At 38.2% G+C, this 14,797-nt stretch overlaps 1 protein-coding gene across 2 annotated transcripts in view; it reads left to right on the plus strand.

The window, feature by feature from the left end:
- Positions 1-14,797, plus strand: part of CSTPP1 (centriolar satellite-associated tubulin polyglutamylase complex regulator 1) — a 209,210-nt gene that overhangs the window by 74,691 nt on the left and 119,722 nt on the right. For both annotated transcript variants that reach the window (XM_019974819.1, XM_019974818.1), the window contains exon 3: positions 14,663-14,793. In XM_019974819.1, coding sequence (XP_019830378.1) covers positions 14,663-14,793 — 131 coding nt within the window. The remainder of the gene's footprint in view (positions 1-14,662; positions 14,794-14,797) is intronic.

Genomic DNA, 14,797 nt, shown 5'->3' on the forward strand with positions numbered 1-14,797 from the left:
GCAGAATTTTTTTTCTTAGGAATCCAGATTTTCTCTTTAATCAGCAAAACCCTTTAATTTGCAAAAGATCAGTTTTGTGCCCCGTTGACCGCTCAGTGAAACAAGCAAGTGTTAGAGAGCCCTTGTGTTTTTTCTTTGCTTGTAAATTCCATCAGGCTAGCCCATTAATTGCAGTGGATGGGAACTGGAGAGCTGTTCATTTGGCAATTAGCAAAGGGTGGTGGAGGAAAGGAAAATACCTTTCTGATATTTCTGCTTAGGAATTTGGGAATTCAGAATTTAGTCATAAACAACTAGATTAATGTGTTTAAATAACTTGAATCACTCTTAAATCCTTCCTTGTTTTGTAACATACTAACAAGATCTTAGAGATAGCTGAAACAGTGGTTGGAAAATTCTGTTGTGGATTTAAGATCCTGGAAAAGCATCATCCATTAATGGGCAGAGTGTTTTGGCGCTAGACAAGCAAAGATGGATTAGCTAATAGAGTGAGAAGTCCCATGTCCTGTGGTTACCTCTCTGCACAGAGGAAGTGTGTAGTTTGTAGGCAAGAGGCAATTGGAGTTTACTGTCTTTGTTTTGCAGGGCTTTTTCCTTTTTTTTTTTTTTTTTAATATATCATCCTAGAGAGAACAAGAACATTTAGTGACACTCAATGGTACTAATCAGGAATTTAGGATGTTGACATGAGAGGTTGTTTAAAACAAGACAGAAAAGGTTACTCTTCGTCAGCTGCATCATTCCTGGCGAGAGCTAGTAAGTTCGCTGCTTGTTTTTTGTTGTCGTTGTTAACCCATTAGAGAAACTAACCACTATATTAGTTCCGGCCAAATCCTTGTCATCACTGGTTCTAAAAACCTCGGGGGGACCTCAGAGCACCTGGCCATTCTGAAAGCCTCTACTCAGTGATTGATGCGCGTCTCTGCAGGCTCCCCAAAGCCCTCCCCGCTTTCCCTGAAGCACCTTCAAGCATTTCTGCATGGCTACCCACTCTCTTCTATTCTATCTCCTCCTCCTGCCTTACTGAATACTGGATTTCCCAGCTCACAACTCTTAAGAAGGAGCTTTATTTCAGAGTAGAAAAGGGCCCCCATATGTGGCCTATTATATCCATATCAACTTGCTTACCCTTTTCAAACAGCTATTGTCTTTTAATAGGGTCTGGCCTGGCAGGGGGAGTCCTTAATTCTTGCCATATAAGAATGGGCAGCTTGAGTTACAGCGAACTGCAGTTTGGTGCTCTGATCAAAAGGCTTCTGTTGTTTTTAGGGTTTCTTTTTTCCCCCTCTCCTTCCCTCTCTCTCTCTTTCTATATCCTAGGCTAATAATTCAGCACAGCAAGGTCATTACTGGCTTTGAATTGAGAGCTGAGAGTGTTAAATTACTGACCTAGAATAAAACAGATCTGGGGGGTTCTCAGGAAAGATAAAGGGATTCCGGCTAGGAAAGTGCAAGCCCAGCAACCTCACTTCTTAACTATTATTTTTTTTAATCCTCTCTGTCTCCAAAAGTCTTTTCTGGGACAAGGAAAGATCTCCAGCCAGAGAAAGTAGGTTAGGAACTCAACGACGTCTTCTGGGAATAGTGGCCCAGGTGCTAGCCGTTTACAGGGCCTGCGTGACTGTCGTTTTTGTCTCCCCACCTTGTGAATATTCCTCCCTCTTCCAGCTTGCTCCTTGGCCAGATACTGGTCCTTTATCACAGAAGTCAAATATATTTGTGATATGTCAGCAGAAAGATTATATCCCTCAGGGGGATTTCCAACATGTGAAAAGCATACCATTGAGCCCCTAAAATATTTTTCAAATACTGTCTTTAAAAGCTACTTCCATTCCATTTATATTTTGTAAATATTATTTGTCTGGTCCTCACATACTGTAACAAGAAAAATTTCCCCCACTGTGAACAAATTTGACACCTTCCCTCAACTATATTAGGTCTTCTTGAAGAAAGTCACTTCCATCCCTTTGTGCTTTGCCAAAACTATTATCTCCCATATATCTTTTTTTTCACTATTACCTCTTTAAAGCCAGGCACCATTCGTATCCTCTGGAAAATACTGACTTCCTAAATTTACTATTTTTAGAAAAGACCCTGAAATCTACTTTCACAGATTTTCTATAAAGCAAAGTAACAGTAATGAGCTTCCTTGGTGAGTCAGACGATAAAGAATCCACCTAAAATGCAGGAGACCTGGGTTCCATCCCTGAGTTGGGAAGATCCCCTGGAGGGGGGCATGGCAACCCACTCCAGTATTCTTGCTTGGAGAATCCCCATGGACAGAGGTACCTGGGGGGCTGCAGTCCACGGGTCTCAACGAGTCAGACACAACTGAGCAACTGAGCACAGCACAGCAAAGTAATAATAATAGCTAGTGTTCCCTGAATGTGACAAGCATTATACAACAGGCATTATTGTCACATTTAATCTTTGGCAACCTTATATGGTAAGCATTCCTATTGTCACCATTTTACAGATAAAAAAATAATTGAGGCAAAGAGTGGTTAAGTACCTGGGCCAGAGTCACACAACTAAAAAGTGGTAAGGTGCGATACGGTGTGCTCCAGACTGCTGGTGCTGCTGCTGAGTCGCTTCGGTCGTGTCCGACTCTGTGCGACCCCAGAGACGGCAGCCCACCAGGCTCCCCCGTCCCTGGGATTCTCCAGGCAAGAGCACTGGAGTGGGGTGCCATTGCCTTCTCCGGTGCCCCAGACTAGTGCTTCTCACACTTCAACGTGTGTGTGAATCACCTGGGCATCTTGTTAAAATGAGGAATGGGATTCAGTAGGTCTGGTATGGGGTCTGAGATTCTGATTTCTTAGGGGCTTCTGTGTAACACCGATGCCGCCATCCTCGGTCCACACTTTCAGTAACAAAGCTGTAGTCATTCTTACTTCAGAACCACTCTAAAAATGTTTTAGTTATAACTAAATTTCTCATTCCATCAAGCAATTCTATAAATACACATCCTGGGCTTTTGTGTTACATTATTATTATCATCTTAACCAGTATCTTCACTCCTTTACTTTTATTGTGGTAAAATACATATTACTAACATTTCCCATTGTAACAATTCTAAGTCTACATTTCTGTGACATTAAGTACATTCACATTATTTTGCAGCCATCACCGCCATCCATCTCCAGAACTTTTTCACCTTCCCAAACTGAAACTCTAGCCATTGAACACTGATTCCCCATTTCCTCCTCCCCTATTCCCTGATAACCACCATTCTGCTTTCTAGCTCTATGAATATGACTGCTCTAGATACTGCATCCCTGGGGAAGGAAATGGCAACCCACTCCAGTATCCTTACCTGGAAAATCTCATGAACCAAGGAGCCCGGAAAGCTACAGTGCCTGGGGTCGCAAAAGAATCAGGCAGGCTTAGCAACTAAACCACAAAAGGTACTGCGTGTAAGCAGAGTCGTGCAGCAGCTGCTCCTTGTGACTGGCTTACTTTATTTAGCTTACTGTCCTCAAGGTTCATCCCCGTTGCAGCTTGTATCAGAATCTCCTTCCTTTTTGAGGCTAAGTAATGTTTCACTGTATGCCAATACCACATTTTGTTTATCCATTCACTAGTCGATGGACCCTCGGGTTACTTCCACTTTTTGGCTATTGTGAATAATACTGCCGTGAACACAGGTGTACAAATATCCGAGTACTGCTTGCTTTCTTTTTTTTTTTTTGACAATAAAGCTGGAAGTGAAATTGCTGGAATATATAGTAATTCTGCCAATATCGTACTTCCTAAGGTACAAGTTTATGTTCAAGGTATTGTTTGTATCCCTCTTTTTCAAAAAAAGAAAAAGAATTTCTTACTTAAATGAATCTTTAAAGGTTTGGCAGGAAAAGTGAGTTTCAGTATAGATTTCCATTAAGTTCTGTCATCTATAACTGCTTTGTGATTTTCAATCACAAAAAAATATTGAAAATGTCCTTTGTGTTTTAGAAGACTGGTAACTGGTTAAATGATACCAAGTAAAGAATTAGAGAATGGTAGTGTTCTAAAATAAATCAACATTAAGAAGGTTTGTATCACAGAGAAAGTTTAATGAGAATGAATTCAAGACTGAGCCTGACAAACAGGTGTCTGGGGAATGGGAAAATGAAAGTGAAAGTCGCTCAGTCGTGTCTGACTCTTTGCAAACCCATGCACTATACAGTCCATGGGATTCTCCAGGCCAGAACACTGGAGTGGGGAGCCTTTCCCTTCTCCAAGGGATCTTCCCAGCCCAGGGACTGAACCCAGGTCTCCCACATTGCAGGTGGAGTCTTTACCAGTTAAATTTTTACGTTCTTCTTTTAAGATTTCCTGAAGTAACTCTCCCAGGATCATCAGAGACTTTGTGGTACCCTTTTCTCTGAGGTTTTTAACTAAATGACACATTAGATTCTCATGTGTTTACAAAGCTTTGTGTAAGACCCAACCTACTATCTCCAGTTCTTTCCTCATGTATCTTTAGAAATAAAATTCTCTGTTGGAAATAAAGTAAATCAAAGTGATATTGGAATCTGATAAGTTAATAAGAAAATTTGAAGGGATATTTATAAAGGTATCAGGAAGAAACAGACTTCTTTCCATCACAGACCAATGAATCATTAAGACTGCTTTAATCATGTATGCCTAGAGCTCTCTCATTTTAGGAGTTCCCAGCTAATGCAAAAAATTTAAAAAGAATGGACTTGAATTTGGAAAGGTGAAAGAACACAAAATAACTTTTACCTAAAGTCAGGAAAATGAGTATTTTAAAAGTATAAATGAGTCAACTAGCAGCTTTTAAAGATAAGTATACATACCAAAAGACACTTTATTTTCTAAAAAGTAAGACCAACTTTGGAGATAAAACAAGAAATAACACAAAGGAGATAACTCTGGAAATAGTGGTAGTAATGTAGCACAAGACATGATGAGACGAGATGATAAGCCCCAAGAAAATGGAATCAGCAGCTGCAAGTCTGATGTACATGATTCTAACAGAGCAAACCCTGCACCACAACTCCCCTTCAACTTTATTTTCGTTTTGGTATGATCAAATCCAAGAAGACTTTGTCCTGTGACTAAAGCATTTGTATGAAGCTTTTTTTTTTCCCAGCTTAATTCATATCATCTTGAACAAGAACAAAGGATGATGGTTTGAGAATTACTTGCTGGCTTTGAACCGAGAGAGCTGATAAATGTAATGCCTCCAGCTGTTGAATGGGGTGGAGGAAAGTATTTTTAACATTTAAGGGACCCATAAAAGTAGTGTTGGGTCTTCAGATCTTAATGAGAATAAAGAGATGATAAAGAAAAAAACCTTATCGTGGTAGGCAGGAAATAGAATATTCCTTAAAATGTCATCTACTGTTGTATTGATTCAAAGCTCAGACTTGCAACGGGTGGAGAAAACCTGAAAGGGAAGTTAGTATTGAGTTGAAAAGGCTAAAGAAGAAAACTGACAAGAAATTAAATGAGAATATGATTTGCGATCTGGCAGTAAAACAGATGAAAGCTGTTTTGAGGTCCGGAGGTAGAGAGTCACTGTGAGAAGGGAATGGCAGGGTGTGTTGAGGGTGACTAAGGAGAGCCCTACCTGAGGCACTAAATTTAACTTCAGTAGCAGAAAAAAGGGCTTCCCCTGGCGACTTAGATGGTAAAGAATCTGCCTGCAATGCAGGAGACCTGGGTCCGGAAGATCCCCTGGAGAAGGGAATGGCACCCTACTCCAGTCTTCTGGAGAATCCCATGGATGGAGGAGCCTGGTGGGCTGTAGTCCACGGGGTTGCCAAGAGTCACACATGACTGAGCAAAAAAAGTAGTACAGATGGGATAAGCCTGTTGATAAAAGAGATACAGAGGCTTAAAGATAGAGCCAAAGAGAAAGAAACAACAGATAACAGGTTTAGCGACCACATAAGAAAGTATGTGAGATACAACATGTAGCATGAGGTAAGACACAACAGAAATACTGCCGCTTTCTAAAGAGGAGCATGCTTTGTCCAGAAAATTGTCCTCTACGGGTAGGAGACGTTTCCCCAGAGAAATCATCAAAACAAAATTACTCTGAATTTCAAGTGAAGTTAGACAAGCTCCTGGAAGTTCTGTTATCAAGAACTCTATTTAGAGACCAAGTAGCAATAAAGAAAACTAGAGATCTGTGGTAACTCTTGTTAAAAAATGTCTTTACGACAGAAATATAGATCAATGGAACAAAATAGAAAGCCCAGAGATAAATCCACGCACATACGGACACCTTATCTTTGACAAAGGAGGCAAGAATATACAATGGATTAAAGATGATCTCTTTAACAAGTGGTGCTGGGAAATCTGGTCAACCACTTGTAAAAGAATGAAACTAGAACACTTTCTAACACCATACACAAAAATAAACTCAAAATGGATTAAAGAACTAAACGTAAGACCAGAAACTATAAAACTCCTAGAGGAGAACATAGGCAAAACACTCTCTGACATACATCACAGCAGGATCCTCTATGACCCACCTCCCAGAATATTGGAAATAAAAGCAAAAATAAACAAACGGGACCTAATTAACCTTAAAAGCTTCTGCACATCAAAGGAAACTATTACCAAGGTGAAAAGACAGCCTTCAGAATGGGAGAAAATAATAGCAAATGAAGCAACTGACAAACAACTAATCTCAAAAATATACAAGCAACTCCTACAGCTCAACTCCAGAAAAATAAATGACCCAATCAAAAAATGGGCCAAAGAACTAAAAAGACATTTCTCCAAAGAAGACATACAGATGGCTAACAAACACATGAAAAGATGCTCAACATCACTCATTATCAGAGAAATGCAAATCAAAACCACTATGAGGTACCATTTCACACCAGTCAGAATGGCTGCGATCCAAAAGTCTACAAATAATAAATGCTGGAGAGGGTGTGGAGAAAAGGGAACCCTCTTACACTGTTGGTGGGAATGCAAACTAGTACAGCCACTATGGAGAACAGTGTGGAGATTCCTTAAAAAACTGGAAATAGAACTGCCTTATGATCCAGCAATCCCACTGCTGGGCATACACACTGAGGAAACCAGAAGGGAAAGAGACACGTGTACCCCAATGTTCATCGCAGCACTGTTTATAATAGCCAGGACATGGAAGCAACCTAGATGTCCATCAGCAGATGAATGGATAAGAAAGCAGTGGTACATATACACAATGGAGTATTACTCAGCCATTAAAAAGAATACATTTGAATCAGTTCTAATGAGGTGGATGAAACTGGAACCTATTATACAGAGTGAAGTAAGCCAGAAGGGAAAACACCAATACAGTATACTAACGCATATATATGGGATTTAGAAAGATGGTAACAATAACCCTGTGTACGAGACAGCAAAAGAGACACTGATGTATAGAACAGTCTTATGGACTCTGTGGGAGAGGGAGAGGGTGGGAAGATTTGGGAGAATGGCATTGAAACATGTAAAATATCATGTATGAAACGAGATGCCAGTCCAGGTTCGATGCACGATACTGGATGCTTGGGGCTAGAGCACTGGGACGACCCAGAGGGATGGTATGGGGAGGGAGAAGGGAGGAGGGTTCAGGATGGGGAACACATGTATACCTGTGGCAGATTCATTTTGATATTTGGCAAAACTAATACAATTATGTAAAGTTTAAAAAGAAAAAAAAAGAAAAGCATTTTCTAAATTGCTGCATTGTCTTTTTATAATTTAAATTTCTAACATGCCATAAAGAGTATGTATTTAGTAATTGTCTCCTGGTGCTCTGTGCATTGATTTCCCGTCCTGAGTTACATGTATTTGCCTGTTTCTACTGGCATGAAGTAAACAACCATTTTTAAAAGTAATGTTCCTTAACACTTACAACTACAGACAGTAACAGATGTTAATGAATCATCTTACTTCTCCATTAGTGCAAGTGAGTAAGGAGTTTATATGCAGTTGGGAGTTTACTGTAGCATACCAGGCCTTCAGCAATAAGTTTTGAAGTTGGAATACTTGAAAAGGGAGTTTGAAACTTTTTTTTTTAACTCTGGCAGGGGGTCCTTACTGAATTAGAAACAAAGATCCAGTGGAGGGCAGTTTACTTTCAGAGAAGCAGCATGTGAGAATTTGCTCAGTGATCACCCTATGTACAAACACTCTCCTTTCCCCTTGGCATCAGATGCCCAGGGTGGCACAATCCATGGCTTGAAGTAGATTCGTTCTGCAGTTTGGTGACAGAAGAGCACTTGATGAAGTAACTGAGGAAAGAAAACTCGACACTACTTATGCCTCCCATTGCAAAACTTTTCACAGCTCTCGGGGCCTACGAGGCCGTCTCATGAGTTTTTCTCTTCATAATGCAGTTCGATGTGATCTCACTGATATCATGATCTGAAAACTAACTCTGCTACTAAGGATTACTCAGTCAGGCAGGGAAAAAAAAAGAATCCTGGTATGAAATGCCAGTGCTGTCTTCAGAGTGAACTGATAAGCTTCTGGTTCAGTGGTTCCGCTCTTGCAGAGATTACTGCTCTCGTCCACCACAAGGGCAGCTCAGGTCTCACAGGTTGGTTCACCTGTCCCTAGTCAGTGACTGAAGATCAATTAGTCCCTGTTGGATTTTTTCGTCAATTGGAGATTTTTTCATTTGTTTGTTTGGAAGCCAGTGATCTCAGATACTCTACTCCTAATTTAGCTGAGAATGAGAAGATGAAGGGGATGGTGGACACCCGCCTGCAGCACGGCAGATGTCCATTTTCTATACTGCTGACACTCACATCTTCCTGCCCAACAGAGAAGAGACCCTGCAGCCAGCTCACCTGATGCGTGAACTGGGCAGAACCTATTCCACACGTACTGTACAGTAAAGACAGTAAAGACTTGGTCGGATTTCCCTGTGGACACAGAATCGAATTGTTCATTGATTTGTTTCCTGTTGTGAGTACATTGTATATTGAACAATAGATTATAACAGCCCGGGAGAGTTAGAAGGTTTAGAAATTTCGCAGTAAACTTTTGTGCAGAAATTCCTTTGTAGCCCTATGAGAAAGAAACTGGTGTGAGACAACTTCTGCTCAAGTGTGTTGTCTAAGCTGCAACATAGGCCAAGCTGACATGCTTCACTGACTTCTCTCATCAAGTTGGCCCTGCAGAACTCTATAGCAGAAAAGCAATGGAAAGAAAACATTTAAGGGCTTTAGGCTTCATCTGAATTTCATAAGGCGGGAAAGAACAAATACAGGCATAGTTAGTTCAGGGGACCAAATCATGCCACGGGAATATATCTTTAGGGTTTGGCGACTTTTTGCAGAACAAAACTCCAGTCTGTTAGTCTTGCCAATTTGATAGTGGGAAATAGGCCACAAAAGGTTTCTTTTCTATTCCCTCTATAGGGAATATCTTTTTTCCTTCTGCTTCCAGAAACAGTAAAGGGTTACTTTAAACCATGATTCTTTCTAAAGTATTTTGGATCTCTGATCTTATTTATTTTTCAGAGCTTGATCTACACCCTATATATTTATCACCTTGGTGTGGCCAGTTTGTTCTGCATAATGGGGTGTGGTCTGTTCTCATAGATTGCTTCTTTGATAAATCTGTTTAGGATTTCTTGCAAATAAAACTCATCTTGAAACGGCAAAAGGCAGTTCCAATTCTAAAAGAAGATCATATACTCTAATGAGCTAGCCTGATTTTAGAGAGAAAAAAAGGAGATAAGTGACTGGCCTAAGAAGAAGGAACTGTTGCAATCCAATTTAACTGTGTAGGTCAAGATTCATTGGCTGTTTTCATTTTGAGGAAGAGCAAAGAGTATCTGGAAGATATGAAGTATTATAGGAGCTTTGAACTTTTGCCTCTTGGCACATTGAACATGAGCTGGAATATTTTAATTTGGTCCTTTTGCTCTTTGCTATTTCTCTATATAGAATGTGAATGGCTATGTATATAAATCTACTGTGATTACATTTATATTTAATTCTTTCTTTGACGGTCCTTCAGTTACTGACTACTTAACCAAAGTAACTTAAATCAGTTCTAACCTTTTGCTTTTTAATATTCAAAATTAAGATATTTATGTGAAATTTATATCATAAATGAATCCTTAGAACTTCTTTAGTTTTTCTGGAGAAAACAGATACCACTTAATAGAAGTCTGTTGACTTTTTTCTATGTAAACAACCTTTGTTATTAAATGAGAAAATGAAATTGTATCAAAACTATTTAACATGTTTACAAATGTCTGGTTATAAAGGTCATTAATTTTAAACAGCTTCTGCTATATTTTTTTGATATGATACTCTAGAATTAATTAAATAGTAAGCAAATAAAATGGTAAAACTGAAATTTAATTAACTTATTTTCTTGTTAAAATCAATTTGAGACATTTCTTCTCAGACAACTTCATTTTAATAAATTTATTTATACCTTTTAGGATTAAAAATTATTCGCAAAGATCCAGAGAGTTCCTGAACTTTTTATTCATGACATCTTAAAAAGAAATCATCAGATACACCTATGAACTGGACGAAAGAACACCTGTATTATGCTAACTTTAGCATAAGAAAGAATAGGAAATAAAAACATATACATCTACCTATTCTTTATTATAGAAAACAAACTTGTAGATGAAATGATGTAATTAGGTAGAAAATCACCATTTGGCAAAAGCATCATAATTTTTATTGCTTCTGGCAAGAATTATCATTAGATGCTGAAAGTCGTAAATGAAGGTTTGAAGAGTAACAGTATATTTCCCACAAGATACTTACTCATTACAAAGGATGAGTTCACCGCTCTACAGTGGGTGAACCTGGCAGACACTGCTTTACCTAAATAATCTAAGTTAATATCACCATAATTAGATTAATCCACAGCAAGTGCCTCTTGATATGATGCGCTAGGAAAACTCAGCATCACTTCCGTGATAATCCTGCCAAAAGAGTATAACCTGAACCTAATAGTGAGGAAACATTAGACAAACCCAAACTGGAGTAAAATCTGTACTCTTAAAATGTCAGTGTCATGAAATACACAGACCCAGGAACTGTTTCCGATTAAAGGAGACTAAAAAGTCATGACAACCGAAGGCAATGTTTTGTCTTGAATTCTCTTTTCCTGTAAAGGAGACATTATTGAAACAGTTGGTGAAAACTTAATAAGGTCTGTAGATTAGATAAAAGTATTATATCAATTTTATTATATAAAATAAGGTGTTATATCAATGATATTGTATTGTTCATTGTACTATTGTTACATAAGAAAATTACTTATTTTTTGGGAAATACATAATGTGTTTAGGGGTAAAGGAGCATCATGTCCACAAGTTATTCTTGAATAGTTGTGAAATATATACATATATATATATATATATATATATATTTATACATGTATGTATGGGTGTGATAGAGACTGAGAGAGGAAGAATGTTGTAGTGAAAGCAAATGTAGTAAAATATTCACAACCAGGTAATCAAGGTGAGGGATATTCAGGAATCCCTTGTGCTATTCTTGTCACTTTTCTGTAAATTTGAAATTGTTTCAGAGTAGAAAAAAAATGAAATCTCAAGGGAATAAAACTAAAAACTTACAGAAAATGAAAGAATTTACTGAATGAAGTTTAAATAATGGTTTTGGAGAACTCCATTTGAGGCAGGCATCTGGTATACTTTTGCATGCCCTTTTAAGATATTTTTATGAACTTTTATGTTTGGTTTTACAGGTAAGCTTGAGGACTTTTTTTTTTCAAAATTTGTGATCCAATTTTATTTATTTATTAATTTTTATTAACGTATAGGTGACCTACAATATTATGTTTCAGATGTACAGCATAATAATTCAATATTTTTATAGAGTATACTTCATACAAAGTTATTATAAAATATTGGCTATATTCCCTGTGCTGTACATTGCGTCCTTGTAACTTATTTACTTTATACCTTGTAGTTATATGTCTGAATCCTATCCATTTATTTTACCCCTCCCTCTACCCCTCTCCCCTCTGCTGCTGCTAAGTCACTTCAGTTGTGTCCGACTCTGTGTGGTAAAAAAACAAGATCCAACTATTTACTACTCAGAAGAGTATTTACCTTTTTAACATTAGCAAAAAGATTGAAATTAAGAGCATGGAAAAAATATGCCAGGCAAATACCAATCAAAAAAAAATGCTAGTATTGCAGAATTACAACACTAATATCAGACCAAAGTCCTGGACTTTTAAAAAGATCATAGAATGTTGACTTTCAGTATCACTAGTATGGCTGGCTACAAACATAAATCCTAGTACTTTCTTCCTGGTATCATTCATCTGTTTTTTTCTTATCTTTCTTAAGCGGTATCTACTACATGTTAGGTAATGTAATGGAGACAAAGATGAGTACAAACGAATTGATTACTGTATAGAATCTAATAGAGAAAATAAATCCAGTCACTTTAAAACAAGGCAGCAAATTGTGAGTATCGTCAAGAGAGTTGTAAGTGATATATGATGGGAATTGGCTGTGGTGGTGGAATCAGGAAAAGACTTCATACACATGGTATTTGAGATGGTCCTAGAAGATTGGATAGAATTTAAGAGGTGGGGGTGGTAGGAAAAAGATATTTCAGGTTGAAGAAAAACAGTGAAGTTTGGAGTAATTGTGTTTTCTACTTTTTCTTTACAGCCATCTTATCTAAAAGAATTTCACTGGCTGTGTTAAGATTGTCTATTAACTCCTTAGGTAGTGATTATGATCTCCATACTAATAAGCTGCCACGCTAATTCCTGCTTATTTTTATTTTTAATTAAATGTGAGTTTTATTGGTATGAGTTATCTAAAGATGGTAATGTAAACACAATTCTAAATCTTTTTATATTCAATATTATCTGACTTGCCCTGTTGTATAAAATTCCTATTTTATAAATTCTTGTGTATATTTGTATTCATCTGTAAATGAGGCTCAGCTAGATTCTTCAATGCGTAAATTACTCCCTAGTTTTAAAAAAGCTATTTTTTTAAAAGCTGCACGAAGAATAGAATTTCACTAGTATTAGTTCCATTTTACCCTAGACCATGACCTAGACACCAGCTTGTTTCCTTTGAGGGGTGTGCAGTACACTTTGGGACTAATTCTTTGCTGGTAGCTTCATAAATTTAGGCTCAAATGTTATCATTTGCTAGACTTCATTTGCTGGAAATGTGGCCTACTCCATTTACCTGTAACAGCTCATTTGCTTTATTTTTCATTTTCCTTTACTCAAGACTACAGCACTGCAAACTGCATAATTAGGTTAACACTTTCATTGCTTTTTAAAAATCTCTCTTCTAATTCTTTGCCAGATGTTGTCCTCATACTTCCTCATAGTATCTTAGAAGTAAGATTTCTAGGCTCGTTTTCCATAGGGAAAGAAGGGCATGTAATTTTCTTTTTCATACAGTGTTGTTAATATTAACAGAAAGAGGCTAATTTTATCCCAAGTGATAATATGCTCCATGTTAAAGACAGATTAGACACTTCCCTCTAAACTTGGTCAGGGAAAAGGAAAATGGATTAGATGGCTCCTGACATTTTTTTCCTGTTCAGTTCGGAGACTCAGAATATTTTCCCCCTTTAAATAAACAAATGAAAAGTGGCATTTGGAATTACCACTATCCCTCTATTGCTTGCCATCTTCAGTTTAATGTCTGCTTCTCTACAAAGATTAACATATTTTCCACTCATGATTTATTTGTCAGGGACTTGAGGAGTTTTCTGGAACCAGAAGTCTGTCTTTGGTAGTGATGATTACTGGATAATTGCCTATTCTTTGGTGGATTTTCCATTTTTAGATTACGCCAGGCTCTGCAGTCTTTATTTCTTTGGCAGAAGAACCCGAAGGCAATGGAGTGTATTTTTTCCCCTTCCCCAGCCCAGCTTAAACAATGACTCACTCGGGCCCTGGGGCTTTGCTTCTTACTCCCATTCAGGGGCCACTTTCTACCCTTGTTTTCCTTACTTGCCTTTAGTGTCTGTCTGGAACCTTTTATATCTTTGGCATGTGGACTTTCCTCTAAGGTGATTGTCAGAGAGGTATACAACGCCACCCCCAAATTGGAACAGACAATCCAGTTGTGTTTCCATAAGCCACGTTGTTCTTAAGGCACCTAATATAGGTCAATTGTTTAGCCGCTCAGTCGTGTCCCACTCTTTGCAACCCCATAGGCTGTAACCTGCCAGGCTCTTCTGTCCATGGGATTTCCCAGGCAAGAATACTGGAGTGGATTGCCATTTCCTTCTCCAGATAGAGGCCGGAGAGAAGATAAAAAGAATGTCATTAAGGAAACATAATTTCAAATGGGGTAGAAGGAGAAGTATTCTCCAAGAGGATATGAGTGCCAGTTTATCATTGAGCTAAAGACAAAGATTTCCCTCTATATGAGATGTTCCAACAACTGATTAAAGCTTCCTTAGAGTGTACACACACACACACACACACACACACACACACACACACACGAGGTGGCATTCAGAGGAATTGGACTCCAGGAGTTTCCAAAGAGATATAGTTATGTGAAGAGAATTCCTCATACAGCAACTTGGTCTAATCTGTAGTACAGAGTTTTGTTGGAGAAAAGATTTTTCTCTGGGCAGTCGTTCTATATATTCTTGACTTTTTATTCTAATTCCAGTCTTCTGTAACTATCCATCTAGTGATGATTTCTTGCTTATTCTCTTTGCAGTTTTAACAGTGTATGTCAGGGAACTCATATTCTTTTCCGGGAATTCAGCTTCATCCAAGCCACCCCTCACAACAGGGCATCATTCCTACGCGCCTTCTGGAGATGCTTCCGAACTGTTGGCAAAAATGGCGGTAA

Source organism: Bos indicus, chromosome 15 (assembly GCF_029378745.1).
Source record: "Bos indicus isolate NIAB-ARS_2022 breed Sahiwal x Tharparkar chromosome 15, NIAB-ARS_B.indTharparkar_mat_pri_1.0, whole genome shotgun sequence".
NCBI classification, from domain to species: Eukaryota; Metazoa; Chordata; class Mammalia; order Artiodactyla; family Bovidae; genus Bos; species Bos indicus.